This window comes from Gossypium hirsutum, chromosome D09 (genome assembly GCF_007990345.1).
Source record: "Gossypium hirsutum isolate 1008001.06 chromosome D09, Gossypium_hirsutum_v2.1, whole genome shotgun sequence".
NCBI lineage: Eukaryota > Viridiplantae > Streptophyta > Magnoliopsida > Malvales > Malvaceae > Gossypium > Gossypium hirsutum.
In genome coordinates this window covers 36529171-36544365 of record NC_053445.1, presented here as the reverse complement: position 1 = coordinate 36544365, position 15195 = coordinate 36529171, and the positions used below count along the sequence as shown (strand labels likewise).

The following is a 15195-nucleotide window of genomic DNA, read 5'->3' as shown; positions in this document are numbered from 1 at the left end:
ATATTAATAATATATTTTAATTTTAAAATTTTAAAATTTTAAAATACGATTTATATTTCCAATATTGTTTTTGCTTTACAATATGAGATTGTTATATAGAGATTAGTAGGGGTGTACAAATTTCGGGTAAAACCAGTTTAATCGACTGAATCGAATTAATCTAGTTAATCAGTCAGTTAACTAAATTAATTCGGTCGGGGATCGATTAATAATCTTTTGGAAGTTCAGTTGAAGGTTAATTCGGTTCGAAATCAGTTAATTAACCAAAATTTTATATTTTTATATGCCTTTTACATATATTAAATTCAGTTAATTTTTTATATGTTTTACACTTGTTTTAACAAAAAAATAAAACATATAAATTTTGATTAATTCGGTAATTAATTGAAAAAGCTCAGTTCGATTAATTTTTTTAAAATTATTTTATTCGATTAATGGTTAAAGATTTTAAAAAGTTAATTTAATTAATACTAATTCGAGTCGATTAATCAATTTAACAGGGTAGATATTAGATTAATCAGGGTCCATCCATATGGAAAATCCCAAACAAAAAAGAGAAAATCAGAAAATGAAAAATAGAGTAACATGACGGATGGCTCGCATACCCAACATTCGTCACCGTGCCTTTGTTGCCTAGCTAATAAATAATTCAGATTAACTGATTTTATTAACTTAAACTTAAACCAAACCAAAACCCGACTCAGATCCTTCCCTTTCCTTTCTCAATTCCAGGAACCCTGCAAATGTCTCCCTTCCCATCCGAAAACGGCGTCGAAGGAGACGACGAGAGAGAAGAAGAAGAAGACGAAGATGTAGATGATGATGAAGAAGAAGAAGAAGCGGAGGAGGACGAAGAGGAGCCCAGGCTTAAGTATCAAAGAATGGGAGGTAGCATCCCTTCCCTGCTCTCAGGCGAGGCCGCCTCCTGTATCTCCGTCGCCGAACGCATGATCGCACTCGGAACGCACGATGGAACCGTTCATATCCTCGACTTTTTGGGAAATCAGGTGAAATTTTATCTCATTTCAGTACTTTAGAGCTTATGTTTCGTTTCAATTCTTAATTTCTCATTTTATTTTTTATGTTTTTGGGTTCCAGCATTCTTTTTCTTATAATCCGATTTTTGAATGAATGTATTTTTTTTGGATAAGCAAGTAATTTCGAATAAGTTAGTTAAGTTAATCTTTTTGCTGCGTTCAGTTATTAATTAGTTTTAGAAGGGAAAATGTATTTTGTTATATTAAACTCGTGTTCTTCTATTTGCTAGGTTAAGGAATTTGCTGCTCATTCAGCTGCAGTGAATGACCTTAGTTTTGATATAGAAGGTGAATATATTGGAAGCTGTTCAGATGATGGCTCTGTTGTACTAAATAGTCTTTTCACTGACGAGAAATTGAAATTTGAGTATCATCGTCCTATGAAAGCCATTGCACTTGACCCTGATTATGCAAGAAAAACATCTAGGAGATTTGTAACTGGTGGTTTAGCTGGTCACTTGTATTTTAATACCAAAAAGTGGCTTGGCTATAAGGATCAGGTTCGTGATACTTGCCTGACTTTAATTTATTTGAAAATTGAGATGTTCATGAATTCTGAATGTTGTCTATTTTAATGTGTTTTTAGGTGTTGCACTCAGGTGAAGGTCCAATCCATGCAGTGAAATGGAGAACGAGTCTCATTGCTTGGGCTAATGATGCGGGAGTAAAAGTTTATGATGCTGCAAATGATCAGCGGATTACATTTATAGAAAGACCAAGAGGGACTCCTCATCCTGAAATCTTGCTCCCTCATTTAGTTTGGCAGGTTAGTCAAATGATTAAAATAGAAAATATCTGAGGTTGTTCCAGGCTTTCTTATGTTGTCTAAACAACTGCAATATCATTTGCAATATTATTCGTTCTTTTGAAGTTTTCACTTCTCCTAGGCCCTAGTCTTTGTGAAGCATAGGTTGTTTGCCATTGCTCATTGTCTGATCCTATTCAGGATGAGTCAAAAGATTAAAATGGAAAATGTCTGAGGTTGTTCCAAACTTTCTTATGTTGTCTAAACTGCAATGTTATTTGTTATTATTTGTTCTTTTGAAGTTTTCACTTCTCCTAGGCCCGGGCCTTTGTGATGCATAGGTTGTTCGATCATTTTTTCTGTTGCTCATTGTCTGAATCTATTCAGGATGATACTTTATTGGTGATTGGCTGGGGTACTTCTGTGAAAATTGCTGCAATAAGAGCAAATCTGAACAAGGGAACAAATGGAACATATAAGCGTGTTACGTCTAACATGAACCAAGTAGATATTGTGGCATCGTTTCAAACTAGCTATTATATATCAGGGATTGCACCTTTTGCTGATGCTTTGGTTGTTCTAGCCTATATTCCTAGTGAAGATGGAGAGAAGGAATTTAGCAGTGCAATGCCATCAAGACAGGTATGTGTCCTTTACAGTTATGAAAAAACTAAGTTCTTGTCATGGTGTACACCCCCTATTTTGATTTTTTTATATGCTATCTTTGGTGCATCACCAGCTCCCATTAATACAAAATTGCCAATATTTCTGGATGGTATGATACTATGCTTGACAGAAGCTATGGCTGTGTTTGCTATGCCATCCTTGTTATAATTAATTCCAATTGCCCATGTATAATCCACTGTAGCAGGGAAATGCACAGAGACCAGAGGTACGTATAGTGTCTTGGAACAATGATGAATTGGCAACTGATGCTCTACCTGTACATGGCTTTGAGCACTACAAAGCAAAGGACTATTCCTTGGCTCATGCCCCCTTCTCAGGTTGATATCTCTGTTTTTGATGTTATGGTTATTAGACAGAATTTTCGGTCAATAGTTATAGTGCTCTTCTCATATGAATGTAGGCAGCAGTTATGCCGGTGGACAGTGGGCTGCTGGTGATGAACCAATATACTATATTGTATCACCAAAGGATGTTGTCATAGCAAAACCTAGGTTACTTCCTATTCTTCCTATTTTTGTTGCTTCTGAAAGATAAATATTGCTTTTCATAAAATAGAAAAATTAAGAAAAGGATTGTGGTTTCTGTAGTAACATGCAGTAATATATACTTAATTGTTATGAAATGTAGCTGTGTCGATTTGGTTCTGCTTGCTTATTTGCCTTAAATGTATTTGGATTTTCTGAATAACTCTCCTCCTGGATATTAATTTTTGCACTATGACTTTTATACTTCGAATTTACTTTCTGTCTTGGGACTATAAGTACATCTGTTGATGTTTCATTTCCCTTTAAGCTGATGCCAAATTTACAAGCTTCCATTTGGCTTGATTTAAGGTATCTGTAGTACTATTATAGATTTGCAGCCGGGCAAAACAGTTAAAATAGTCAAATAAATACTTTTAAATTTTCTTAAGATGAACAATTATGTTGCTAATTCTTATAGAACATGCAAAAGGTTTATAATAGTGAATAACTGCTGTAAGTTGCCATTAAATGCATATTATGTGGTGTGTTTTGCGGGACATAGTGAGGTTTGTTTGAATTTTGGTGTCAAGATTCTCCTAATATGGTCTTTGACGTCTTGTAATAATACTCTGTATTTGTGTTTGTTTTATTAAATTTGTCTGATATATTATGTGGTACTTTTTAAAATTATTCTTGCAAATTCTTCTTGATTTTCAACCTGTGCATTTTTGACACTTTAGGGATGCTGAGGATCACATTTCATGGCTTCTTCAACATGGATGGCATGAAAAAGCTTTAGCAGCAGTTGAGGCTGGGCAGGGACGAAGTGAACTTCTTGATGAAGTATTTTTCTTCTTTTTTTACTTTGATATAAAGTATTTGTAATGGCTTGATAATTGAGATGACTTACCATGTAAATTTACTGGCTTAATATATAATCCTTGCATTATTTAAAAGATTCTTGCTGCAAGTGAATGCATTTTAGCTTTGATGTATGGTAAAAATGATATCTCTTCTTGCTGATTCCACTTGTTGCACTAAGTAATTGCCATTTCTTTATCTATGTAATTCTTAAAGTTAGTTGTTGCTTTCTTCATTTCTGTTCACCTTATGTTTAGGTCGGATCTAGATACCTTGATCATTTGATTGTGGAAAGGAAATATGCTGAGGCTGCATCCTTGTGTCCTAAATTGTTGCGAGGATCTGCTACAGCTTGGGAAAGGTACTGAAAATCATTATACGCAACTCTTTCTATGCATTTCCTGTTAATCAAATGCAATTGCTTTGACAGATGGGTATTCCATTTTGCTCATCTCCGTCAGCTTCCTGTATTGGTTCCATATATGCCAACAGAAAACCCCAGGCTGCGTGATACTGCTTATGAGGTTCGTCAGGATGGCAATTGTCTGCTAATGTACATGTAGTCTTCTTTTATAGTTTTTCATTTGTCAAACTTGAAATGAAAACCACCTTTTTGCTATGCTGCAGGTTGCTCTTGTGGCTCTGGCAACAAATCCATCATTTCATAAGGATCTTTTGTCAACTGTTAAATCATGGCCACGTGTCATTTATTCCGCATTGCCTGTCATTTCTGCAATTGAGCCCCAGCTAAATACTTCGTCAATGACTGATGCCCTTAAAGAGGTTCATAAGTCTGTTTCTAAATGTCTGATGTGAATTGAATCTGTTGATGCTACATATGTTGAATGATCCTATCCTTCTTTCTTGATAGGCACTTGCAGAGTTGTATGTTATTAATGGGCAGTATGAGAAAGCTTTTTCACTGTATGCTGATGTAAGTATTTTAATGAATTTGTGCTCAGACTAATTTACTTTTTCAACCTTAAAATTATGTATGATACAAATTGCTTATGGAAAATAGGTTTTCATCCATTCTCTAGTTGGACATTTCTTTGCTTCTTTGTTGATGTAACTTGTCTGTGATTTCAGCTCATGAAGCCAGATATATTTGACTTCATTGAAAAGCACAACTTGCATGATTCTATTCGTGAAAAGGTATTATTATGGAATACTTTGCTTTCTTAAAAATTATTGTTTTTTGTAGAGAATGTCGATACCTGTTCATATGTGTGGTAAATTCTGAAACTGATTCTTTACAAATTACAATATTTCACCACTTAGGTTGACACTTTTATTTACATTAGATAGATGCATTTCACAATTCAACCAAAATTATAGGGGTAGAAATTAGCTCTTTCTATTCAATAGAGCTGTGGGGGGAAGAAGAGCAAAATATAATTAAAAAAGAAATTTTCTCTTATTTCCTTTCTTAACATTGAATGATACCAGCAAAATATAATTTTTAATGCCAAAAATACTATGTGCATGATGCAGGTTGTGCAGTTGATGATGGTTGATTGTAAGCAAGCAGTTAATTTGTTGATCCAAAATAGGGACTTAATTGCACCATCTGAAGTTGTTTCACAGCTTCTGAATACTAGAAATAAGTGTGATTCGAGATATTTCTTGCATTTATATCTGCATTCCTTGTTTGAAGTAAACCCACATGCTGGCAAGGATTTTCATGATATGCAGGTATGGATAAGACAGCTACATTAGTGCTTTAATAGCTTTTATGTAGATATTGTAGGCATCAGTTACCTTCAAAATTTCAATTTTTTATGTTCATTGTTACTTTCTAGATTTCATACATTTCTGTGGGGGTCAAATGCTTTTCACCTTGTCTGTGTGTGGTCAGTGGTTGAAGAACCAAATTGGCAGTAGGTTCCAAAATTACATGGTTTTGACTACATAAGGCCGGCCATGTCAGCTGTACTTTTAACAGTTTTTATGGGTTCCAAAATTTATCTATTTTTTCCCTTAACTTTCTGATAAAAGAATAAGTGATATGCATGATTTTCTTTAGTTTTGATATGTTTGTTGGATGTTACGTTCTGTTTATATGTTATATAGTGAATTCATATAATTAGTGTTTAAAGGTATTTGGATCTATAAATGATGTAAATCTTAAATGTTTCTGACTGTTAGTGATATTCTGTATTTAGGTATATATTGGATTTAAATGTTTCTTATTGTTAGTGATATGCTGTATTTAGGTATATATTGTAGGTTTTTATATATTACATTGAAAACCCTGAAAACAATATATTGAAAAAACTGGCACCAATATGTACCCCCTTTTTTTAGGAAAATGAATGACCTGTTGAGTATGATATTAACAACCTTGGAATTTTTTCTGGTCAGTTGATGTTTCTTGTTATTTTTGTACTACATTTGATGCCTTGTCAACATGTTAGTTATTGCCTGTGAGCATGCTCTTGTCCAACTCTCAATACTTATGGCTGTTTACTGGATATGGCATGTGGGCAAGGAGCTTGTTATGTTAATTGCATTTCTGACTATGTGTTGTCCTTTTCTTGCTGTGATAGGTAGAGCTTTATGTTGAGTATGAGCCGAAGATGCTACTTCCTTTTCTTCGCAGTAGTCAACATTACACATTGGAGAAGGTTTGGATAGTCTAAATAGTAGTTGTTATGTAATAATGGCATCATAACATTCCAAAATGACACTGCTGAATTTCAACTTCAGGCGTATGAGATCTGTGATAGAAGAGATCTTTTAAGGGAGCAAGTATTCATCCTTGGAAGAATGGGGAATTCAAAACAAGCTCTTGCTGTCATCATAAATGAATTAGGAGATATAGAAGAGGTACGTTGGTTGTTTTCAGTTGGAGCTTCTTCTGCTTTCAGCTGTTGTTCCTGAGTTTCTATTTTGTTCAAAACAAGCTCTTGCTGTTGTTCCTTGGAAGGATTGGTACTAACAATAAAGGTCTATTTATTATCCACAGGCTGTAGAATTTGTGACCATGCAGCATGATGACGATCTTTGGGAAGAACTAATTCATCAATGCCTCCATAAACCAGAAATGGTAATGATGAAAAATGCAGACTGGAAATATGGAGATGTTGTCTAATGATTAGCCGTATTTCTCTTTTTCTTAGCTGTCTCTCACTGATTGGCAGGTGGGCGTCTTATTGGAACACACTGTTGGCAATCTTGATCCTCTCTATATTGTAAATATGGTGCCCAATGGCCTAGAGATACCTCGGTTAGTATTCTCTTTTCTCAAGGGAAGTTTGTGAATTGCAGTGGAGCAGAATTTTCTATTTCCAAGTAATTTTCATCTACAATATTATAGAGGTTTCTCAGTTTAAAAAGAAAAAAGGAAAAGAAAATTAAAAAGGGAGAAAGGAAAAACCTTAGAGGGTTCACTGTGATGGAAGTCCACCATCAAGAACAGCATTTATCTGATAGTTAACTGACAAGGCTGTAATTCATACTTGGATCAAGCTCAAATTTAGTTGGAGCTGTTTAATAAACTTTATTGTTGGTTAAGCATTTGGTGCCAAATCTAGGAAGAAAAGCCTGAGGTTTTACATACTTTCTTTATATATCATCAGTTGCTTGTGTTGCAACACAATAATTGTCTTTAAGTGAGCCTTTTTATAGATATTCATGCTGCCGTACTGATCTGTCCCATATTCTGTGTATGTGATGCCAACTATATATCTTCTAGTAATAGTTCATTTAATTGTCCTTTTTATGCCTCCAAATATGCCTGGCATCTCATGATTTTTCTTAATGAACCGTAATGAAATCTGTTCTATCATCAATTTTTATGTTGCTAAACTATTTCTTTATGCAAACCAAGAAAGAGAAAATGAATCATAAAACTGAAGGTCACTGAATGACTGCAGTATAATTCTACTACTGTAGTACCCCGATCTTTCATGATTTTGACCTTAATTCATGTCCCCAGGCATTCCATAAGGAGCATCTTATTGGATGCATAAAACTTGGAACTTCAAATTGCAGATATCTAAGCTGAATCACCTTATCTGCTTACTGAATGTATTTCAGTTTAATTTGGCTCAATCATCTATTTTATTTTTAGGCTGAGGGATCGTCTAGTCAAAATTATTACTGATTACAGAACTGAAACTTCTCTCAGACATGGCTGCAACGATATACTTAAGGTACTACTGTTCCTCTTACTCTTAGCAAATTGTTGTGATACTCGAAATTCTGATTTGAGAAACCTGACATTTGGTGTAAATGTGAAATATACAGGCTGATTGTGTTAACCTGTCGGTAAAATACTACAATGAAGCGAAACGAGCAGTTTGCTTGAGTAATGAAGAAGATGATGCACGATCCAAGAGGGATGCCAGTAGAGCTTCTCAAATCATAACACCTAGTGTGAGAAACATGGAGGTTAAGTCTAAAACAAGGGGAGGTGGAAGATGTTGCATGTGTTTTGATCCTTTCTCGATACAAAACGTATCAGTCGTCGTGTTCTTTTGCTGCCATGCTTATCACACGACTTGCTTGATGGAATCTACTGAAATTAATAGCACCAACAAAAAAGGGACTGGAGGCCCCTCTGAGGGGTTATATGAGTATGAATATGAGGAGGAGCAGGAGGATGACAATGGTAGCGAGGCCGGTGGTCCTCGGATGCGATGTAGTCTATGTACTACAGCTACGAGTTAAGTTTGGTTTGCATGCCTTTATATGTGCGTGTCGTGTGTGGGTGTGCGTGCGTGCGTGCTTTTTGCTCGCAAAATATTTTTGGGTCGTGGTTTAGGTTTTGCTTACCTTGTGCTCCTGCCTGTCGACATTCATGATTCTTTCTTTCTTTCTCTTGCCCCCTTGTTATTCCCTTGAATGCCGTTGTGCCTCAATTAGTGGCAACTTTTGTATTATATAGATCCTCATCCATGTAATTATTGGAAAGTGTAATTAATCCTTTTTGGCGTTTGATGATATATGTAGTGTATCTTGCACTCTAAACAAAGTTTTTAATGAAATAATAAGCTACGACTTGCAGCGAGAGCTTGACCACTATCACAATCTGTTTTTCATACATTGCCGATGTTGTAGGTAGAGAGATATATGTTCTTTTTTGCCCTTTTTAACCCAATAATGCAAAAATTAAAAATTAACATGAGATTATTTATCAAAATGACATTTGATACACTGTTCAGCAGGTATCCATTCGTCCCAACCCGATATCCATCCCTTCCCTGATCGAATTACCTATCCCCTGATCCGAACCTTTATCCTTATCCAATCCTCCTAAATTCACTCCTCGAAAACTGCCTTCCTAGCTCCCTTAGCACTATTTTCTTCCTCCTTTTGAGTAGATGCCACACATCCACCCTCACTCGAAAATTTATATAGCTACTAACACCGTTAGCAATAGATTTAGCATCATAAGCAACAAAACTCCCAACGAAATCCCCAAATTGCTTTACTATTGTTTCAGACATTAATCCATGCAGGATATCATGAACTTAACCTAAAAATCCTAAAAAAACAAAATAAAGGTGTTGACACCATTTTTTTGATAAAACGGGGTCGACTTGGATTTTGAAAAATGAAAACGAATGTAGGAGTCGCCACCAATCTTTTTTGATGAGGTGTGATCGGGTCACCTCATAAAATGGTTGTTTGTAATAAACGGTTTAGATTTATTAAAACAATGCTTTTGGTCTGCGAAATTCAGAAAAATAGGTTCGGGAGTCGGTTACATACGAGGAAGGATTGACACCCTCGTAACGCCCAAAAATTGGTACCTAGTTGATTAGTTAATGTCTTAATATCGAAAATTGAAAACTTTAAAGAGATTTAAAATACGATCCTTTGTTTTAAAATTTATATAAATAGAATTACCCGTTAAGACCTCTCATCTCGAAAAGAGGAAATGTCACACCCAATGAGTTAAGATGTGATACTTCACCCCCTCAAAATGAGCTTGTCAAATAAAACTCGTGCAATAAAACTTAAGAGGATATTCAATTGTTTAAGTCATATGAAGTAATCGCAGCTCAATACGTTAGGGCACAATTTCTCGAAACTCTAAACGTTGAATATTACCTCTATTATTTTTTGGAAAATCCTCATCTCGAGAAAACGTGTCATATCCAATGCGTTAGGATACGACGTATTGGATTCCCCATGATAAGCTTTTCATTCATGTTTAAATTAAAGAGCATTCTCGACTACTTAGATTCAACGAGAGAAATTGGAACCCAATACATTAGGGCTCAATCCTCTCGAAGATCCTAAATATGAATATTGCCTTTATTTTCAAAGTTTTCTATTTTTATGAATTCGAGTATAAATCGATGTAATGTTACATTAGATATATGAATAAATGCCACATTAACAAATGACAATAATGGATGCGACAATGGTATAAAGATAATACGAACAATAACAACGAAATTAAGACAAATAAAGAAAAACAAATCAATAACATACAACATAACAAGTAGATGAGCAAATAAAAATAAGACATTCTTTTAAAATATAAATGAAAACGTGAATAAACAAATAAGTGAAGGAAATAAACAAAATTATAAAAAATATAAAGAATATAAAGTATGTATATAAATATGTACATTGAAATTATGAAGTATAAAAGACATACGTGTGGATATATATATGCGTATATGAATTATAAAATATATAAAAAATATGTATGTATATACAAATCATAAAATATAAAAACTATGTATGTAAAAAGGGGTATATTTTAAAATATAAAGAATATATATAGATATATATATTTACGGAAGTAATATATATATTTACGGAAGTAACATATGCATGTAGATATGGGCATGTACAAATTATAAAGTATGTAAAGAAATATAAGCATGCATATATACATATAGATATAACATACATATATATATAAATAAGTACATGTATATATATGCAAATTATAAAGCATGAAAAATATATAAATGTATATATATACGTCAGAGACGTGTATGTAGAAATAGAATAGCTTACTACAATTTATATAGATATAGACATAAAATAGTATTGTATAAAATATTAGTGATTTAAAACATAGAAGTATATATAAAGAACCTTTTTGTTAGAAAAACGTATTTATAAAATAAAATCATTAAAGATATATAGACAACATTGAATTAGTATAAAAACATAGACTAATACATTATGGAATATAATATATGATAAAAGAGTTAAAATAATAGCACATAATAAAATAAAATAATATATGAAAGCGGTAAACAAATATATAAACTAATATGATAATAATAATAATAATAATAATAACACAAGATTAATGGAATAATATAAAAATGATAATAACATTAAAATAATTAATTAAATAATAAAATAGCTAAAATGGACTAAATTGGAATAAAATGAAAAAAATTGGGGCGGATTCGAAAATAAATAAAAGGGGAGGACCACATTGAATGCGCAAATAACAAGGAGGGACCAAATGGGAATAATCCTGTCCCTCCAAAACGCACAGCTTCAAGATGGATCGAATTGAAATCTAAAAGAAATTCTAGGGCCAAATAAAAAAAACTTAAAGGAAACTTGATTGCAAAATAATTAAAAAGAGGAAGGGCTAAATGCGCAAATAGACCCTTCCTCAAAAACACGCGGATCCCACTAGTGGGTCGGGTCGGTTGGATCGGGCTAGGCCAAAACGGCGCCGTTTTGGGACCTATGCATACAGGCCAAAACGACGTCATTTAACCTGCTATATAAACAAAAAATTTTTTAAAAAAACTTCATTTTCACTTCTCTTCTTCTTCTTCAAAAAAAAAATTCTCTCAAACCCTCTCTCCCCCTTCGGGCACCGGCCTAGCTCCAGCCAAGGGTTCGGTCGACCACCGCCTCGCCGGCCGCCGGTGACCGGTAACGGCGCCGCCATGCGCGGTGGCCGAAAAATTCAAAACCCCCCTTTTCACTCCTTTTTTCGAGGAGAGCCCTGATTTGGGTCAAAAACACCGAGACTTTGGCAAAAAACAAGCCAAAAATGAGAAAACCGAGGCGACTGGGGTAAGAACTCTCCTATTTTCTTCTTTTTATTTAATATACAATTTTATATATATGCTAAAAATAACAAAGAAAAAATAAATAAATAAATCAAGAGACAGAATGAAGAAGAAGAAAGAAGAACACATTTTCTTCAAATTTTTTTTTATTGATCATCAACCCCTTTTTTTAAATTTGTTTTCTCCTCCTTTTACAAATCTGTGCTTGGCTTTTATATAGCCGATTTACAATATATTTTCTACTACTTTGCACTATTTCAGCTTTATCTCTGTCACTATTTTTCTGCTGCTATTTTCGTCTTTTTGATGTTTCTTTTTGGTTCTTTTGCAGGTGTTGAGGGGTCAACGGAGCAAGGTCTTGCCATTTTGGTGCAAGGGAGGCTACCTTGGGCGATGAGCGCGCTGACATCGCATGTGGAGGCAGCGGCGCAAGGCAGGAGCTAGGGTTTCTTTTTGCTGAAATTTGTTTATGTTTTGGGCCGTCTGGGCCATTGGCTTTTTTTTTAATTTTGGGCTAGGTTAATTATTTTGGGTTTGCCTGGGCCCCGAGCAAATTGGGCTGTACAGCTGCCCCTCTTTGCTCATTGTCGTGTAACGATAACAGAGCAAAGACTAAGAAAGACCAATTTTGCCCGGTCTATCCGAGTCTTGACTTCTTAGTGCCTTTCTTCTTCTTCTTCAAGTAGCCTCATTCCAATCCACTGCGTCTTATTGCTTTGATCTTCTTTACGGCATCTTTAGAGAGATATGACTTCAATCTACTTTGCTGCAACTCCATGGGGATGAGATTTGTGGTTTTAGTCTGCTCCACTGTAACTTAAGGGAGATAAGACTTGTATCTTCAACCTGCTCCACTGCAACTTCAGGGAGATAAGGTTTGATATGATAAGATCTAATTCGACCTACTGTAACTTCAGAGGTATATGATTCATCGTTTTAATCCGCTCCACTACGACTTTAAGGAGATAGGATTAGTAGCTTCAGTCTGCTCCACTGCAACTTCAAGGAGATAAGACTCGCTATCTTCAGGGAGATAAGATTCGCCGTTGTGGCTTCAATCTTTTTAATTGCAATGTCGGGGAAGCAAGATTCGTCGTTGTAGCTTCAATCTACTCCACTGCACCGCCAGGGAAGTAAGATTCACCGTTGTGGCTTCAATCTTTTTAATTGCAATGTGGGGGAAGCAAGATTCGCCGTTGTAGCTTTAATCTGTTCCACTACACCGCTAGGGAGGTAAGATTCGCTGTTGTGGCTTCAATCTTCTTAATTGCAATGTCGGGGAAGCAAGATTCACCATTGTAGCTTCAATATGATCCACTGCACCGCTAGGGAAGTAAGATTCGCCGTTGTGACTTCAATCTTTTTAATTGCAATGTCGGGGAAGCAAGATTCGTTGTTGTAGCTTCAATCTGTTCCACTGCACCGCCAGGGAAGTAAGATTCGCCGTTGTGGCTTCAATCCTTTTAATTGCAATGTCGGGGAAGCAAGATTCGCCGTTGTAGCTTCAATTTATTTCACTGCACCGCCAAAGAAATAAGATTCGCCATTGTGGCTTCAATCTTTTAATTGTAATGTCGGGGAAGCAAGATTCGCCGTTATAGCTTCAATCTATTCCACTGCACTGCCAGAGAAATAAGATTCGCCATTGTGGCTGTTGGATCGCCGGCACCCCTATGGCGCAACGAAAAAATAATAATTCGGTGATCCCAACCAGGAATCCATGTGTGAGGAACGAATCGGGGTGAAAAGGTTGTGAAATTACCTAATGTTTATTCAGAGTAGACAGCAACGCCTCAACAACGAGTAGTCTGATCTGCTCTCGAACCAAGCCACAATCTATAGTGATCTCGGCCTCTACGTAATCCACCCAGTTGACTACGAACGGAAGAAATCCCCAAAACAGTTTTGAAAGTGATTTTTCTTTGACGGCTGCTAGACCCAAGCAAAGAAAAAACGGGATCCTTATAAATCTTTTATTTTTAGGGATTTTAGGAATTAAATAAATATAATAATATTTTAAACCGAAAATTATAATTACATTAATTATAATATAATTTCGATAAACCATATATTTATTTGAATTCATATACTAACCAAATTCATGTCCTCATTATGCGTACAACAACTTTGTACATAATGTGTTGGAAATTTGATTACCGAATTAAATTAATTCTATAATTAATTTAATTCAAGCAACCCCCAAAAACAATACCAAATATGGCTTATTTCGTTCATTTCAACTATAGGGTGTGACCCTGTAGGTTCCTGTAACGTTAGCAGTAATACTAGAACGATTCCAATGTTACAAACAATGAGTGGCATCTAGCAATGCATCATTGCTACCTAAGTTACAAGAGATCATGATTCGACATAACCTTTTTATGATTAATCTTTTATGCAATAATCCTTAAGTCCTTTATCTCTGGATCGGACACAAGTCATGGAATAGTCACACTTACATAGTCCATTCCATGTTCCTTGATATCTTAAGTAGACTACGATATACAAATAAGTATGACATCTCATATCAACTTATTTGAGCATGACCATGCATTTCTAGTCTTACTTAATCAAGTGACCTAAGATATTACTCCCATTATGTAGGAGGGACTTATTCTATATCGACCAACCATATCCCTCTACATCGATTGTGGTATATCTAACATCAGCCTTTATAGAACAACCAATTACGGTGTACGTTTGACTGTATCAAGATATACAACTCACGATGTTGGGATTATGATGATCTCAATTCTGAGGATCATATACATATTAATCACTATGAGTAATGTCGTGACAATTACATAATAATCCAAGAAACATACTCATAATGGGTCAGTCCAATATGTTGTTCTCTAACACACATAGTCATGTATCGATTCTGACATTCCATATCAATGACAACTCTTTATCATCAATCAACTGCATGTTAGTCTTAATGCATTATCGTTGTCCTATCCAACAATAATAATTGACTAAGGATCTTTTAAGAATAATCATATTATTCTCAGGACATTATTATAAAACAGTTTATTTATACACATAGAAAAGAAACTGAAATAATAATGGTAACGCCTTATATTAATAAACATGATAAATCAAGTATGTTATTACAACCATCTCATGATTGATCTTTGGGCATACTCTAATAGTGGCTTTAATATTTTTAATTGTAATGTCGAGGAAGCAAGATTCGCTGTTGTAGCTTCAATCTGTTCCACTGCACCGCCAAAGAAATAAGATTCGCCGTTGTGGCTTCAATCTTTTTAATTGCAATGTCGGGGAAGCAAGATTCGCCGTTGTAGCTTCAATCTGTTCCACTTGCACTGCCCGAGAAAGTAAGATTCACTGTCTTCAATTTGCTCCACTACTGCTTAGGGAGATAGGAC

The 15195-nt window shown here is 35.0% G+C and overlaps 1 protein-coding gene across 2 annotated transcripts; it reads left to right on the top strand.

Annotated features, from left to right (window-relative positions):
* Positions 1-652: 652 nt before the first annotated feature.
* On the top strand, positions 653-8808 carry LOC107891587 (vacuolar protein sorting-associated protein 41 homolog). 2 transcript variants are annotated; one of them, XM_016816434.2, is made up of 19 exons: positions 653-1007; positions 1268-1537; positions 1624-1803; positions 2170-2424; positions 2654-2786; positions 2870-2960; positions 3674-3776; positions 4052-4155; positions 4225-4318; positions 4422-4577; positions 4666-4728; positions 4884-4949; positions 5289-5489; positions 6344-6421; positions 6504-6623; positions 6763-6843; positions 6938-7023; positions 7870-7951; positions 8046-8808. In XM_016816434.2, the coding sequence occupies exons 1-19, from the start codon at positions 744-746 to the stop codon at positions 8466-8468; spliced, it is 2850 nt and encodes a 949-aa protein (XP_016671923.1). In that variant the 5' UTR covers positions 653-743; the 3' UTR covers positions 8469-8808. The 2 variants fall into 2 exon arrangements, with proteins under 2 accessions (XP_016671923.1, XP_016671922.1); XM_016816433.2 differs by having other exon boundaries at positions 2651-2786.
* The last annotated feature ends 6387 nt before the right edge of the window (positions 8809-15195 follow it).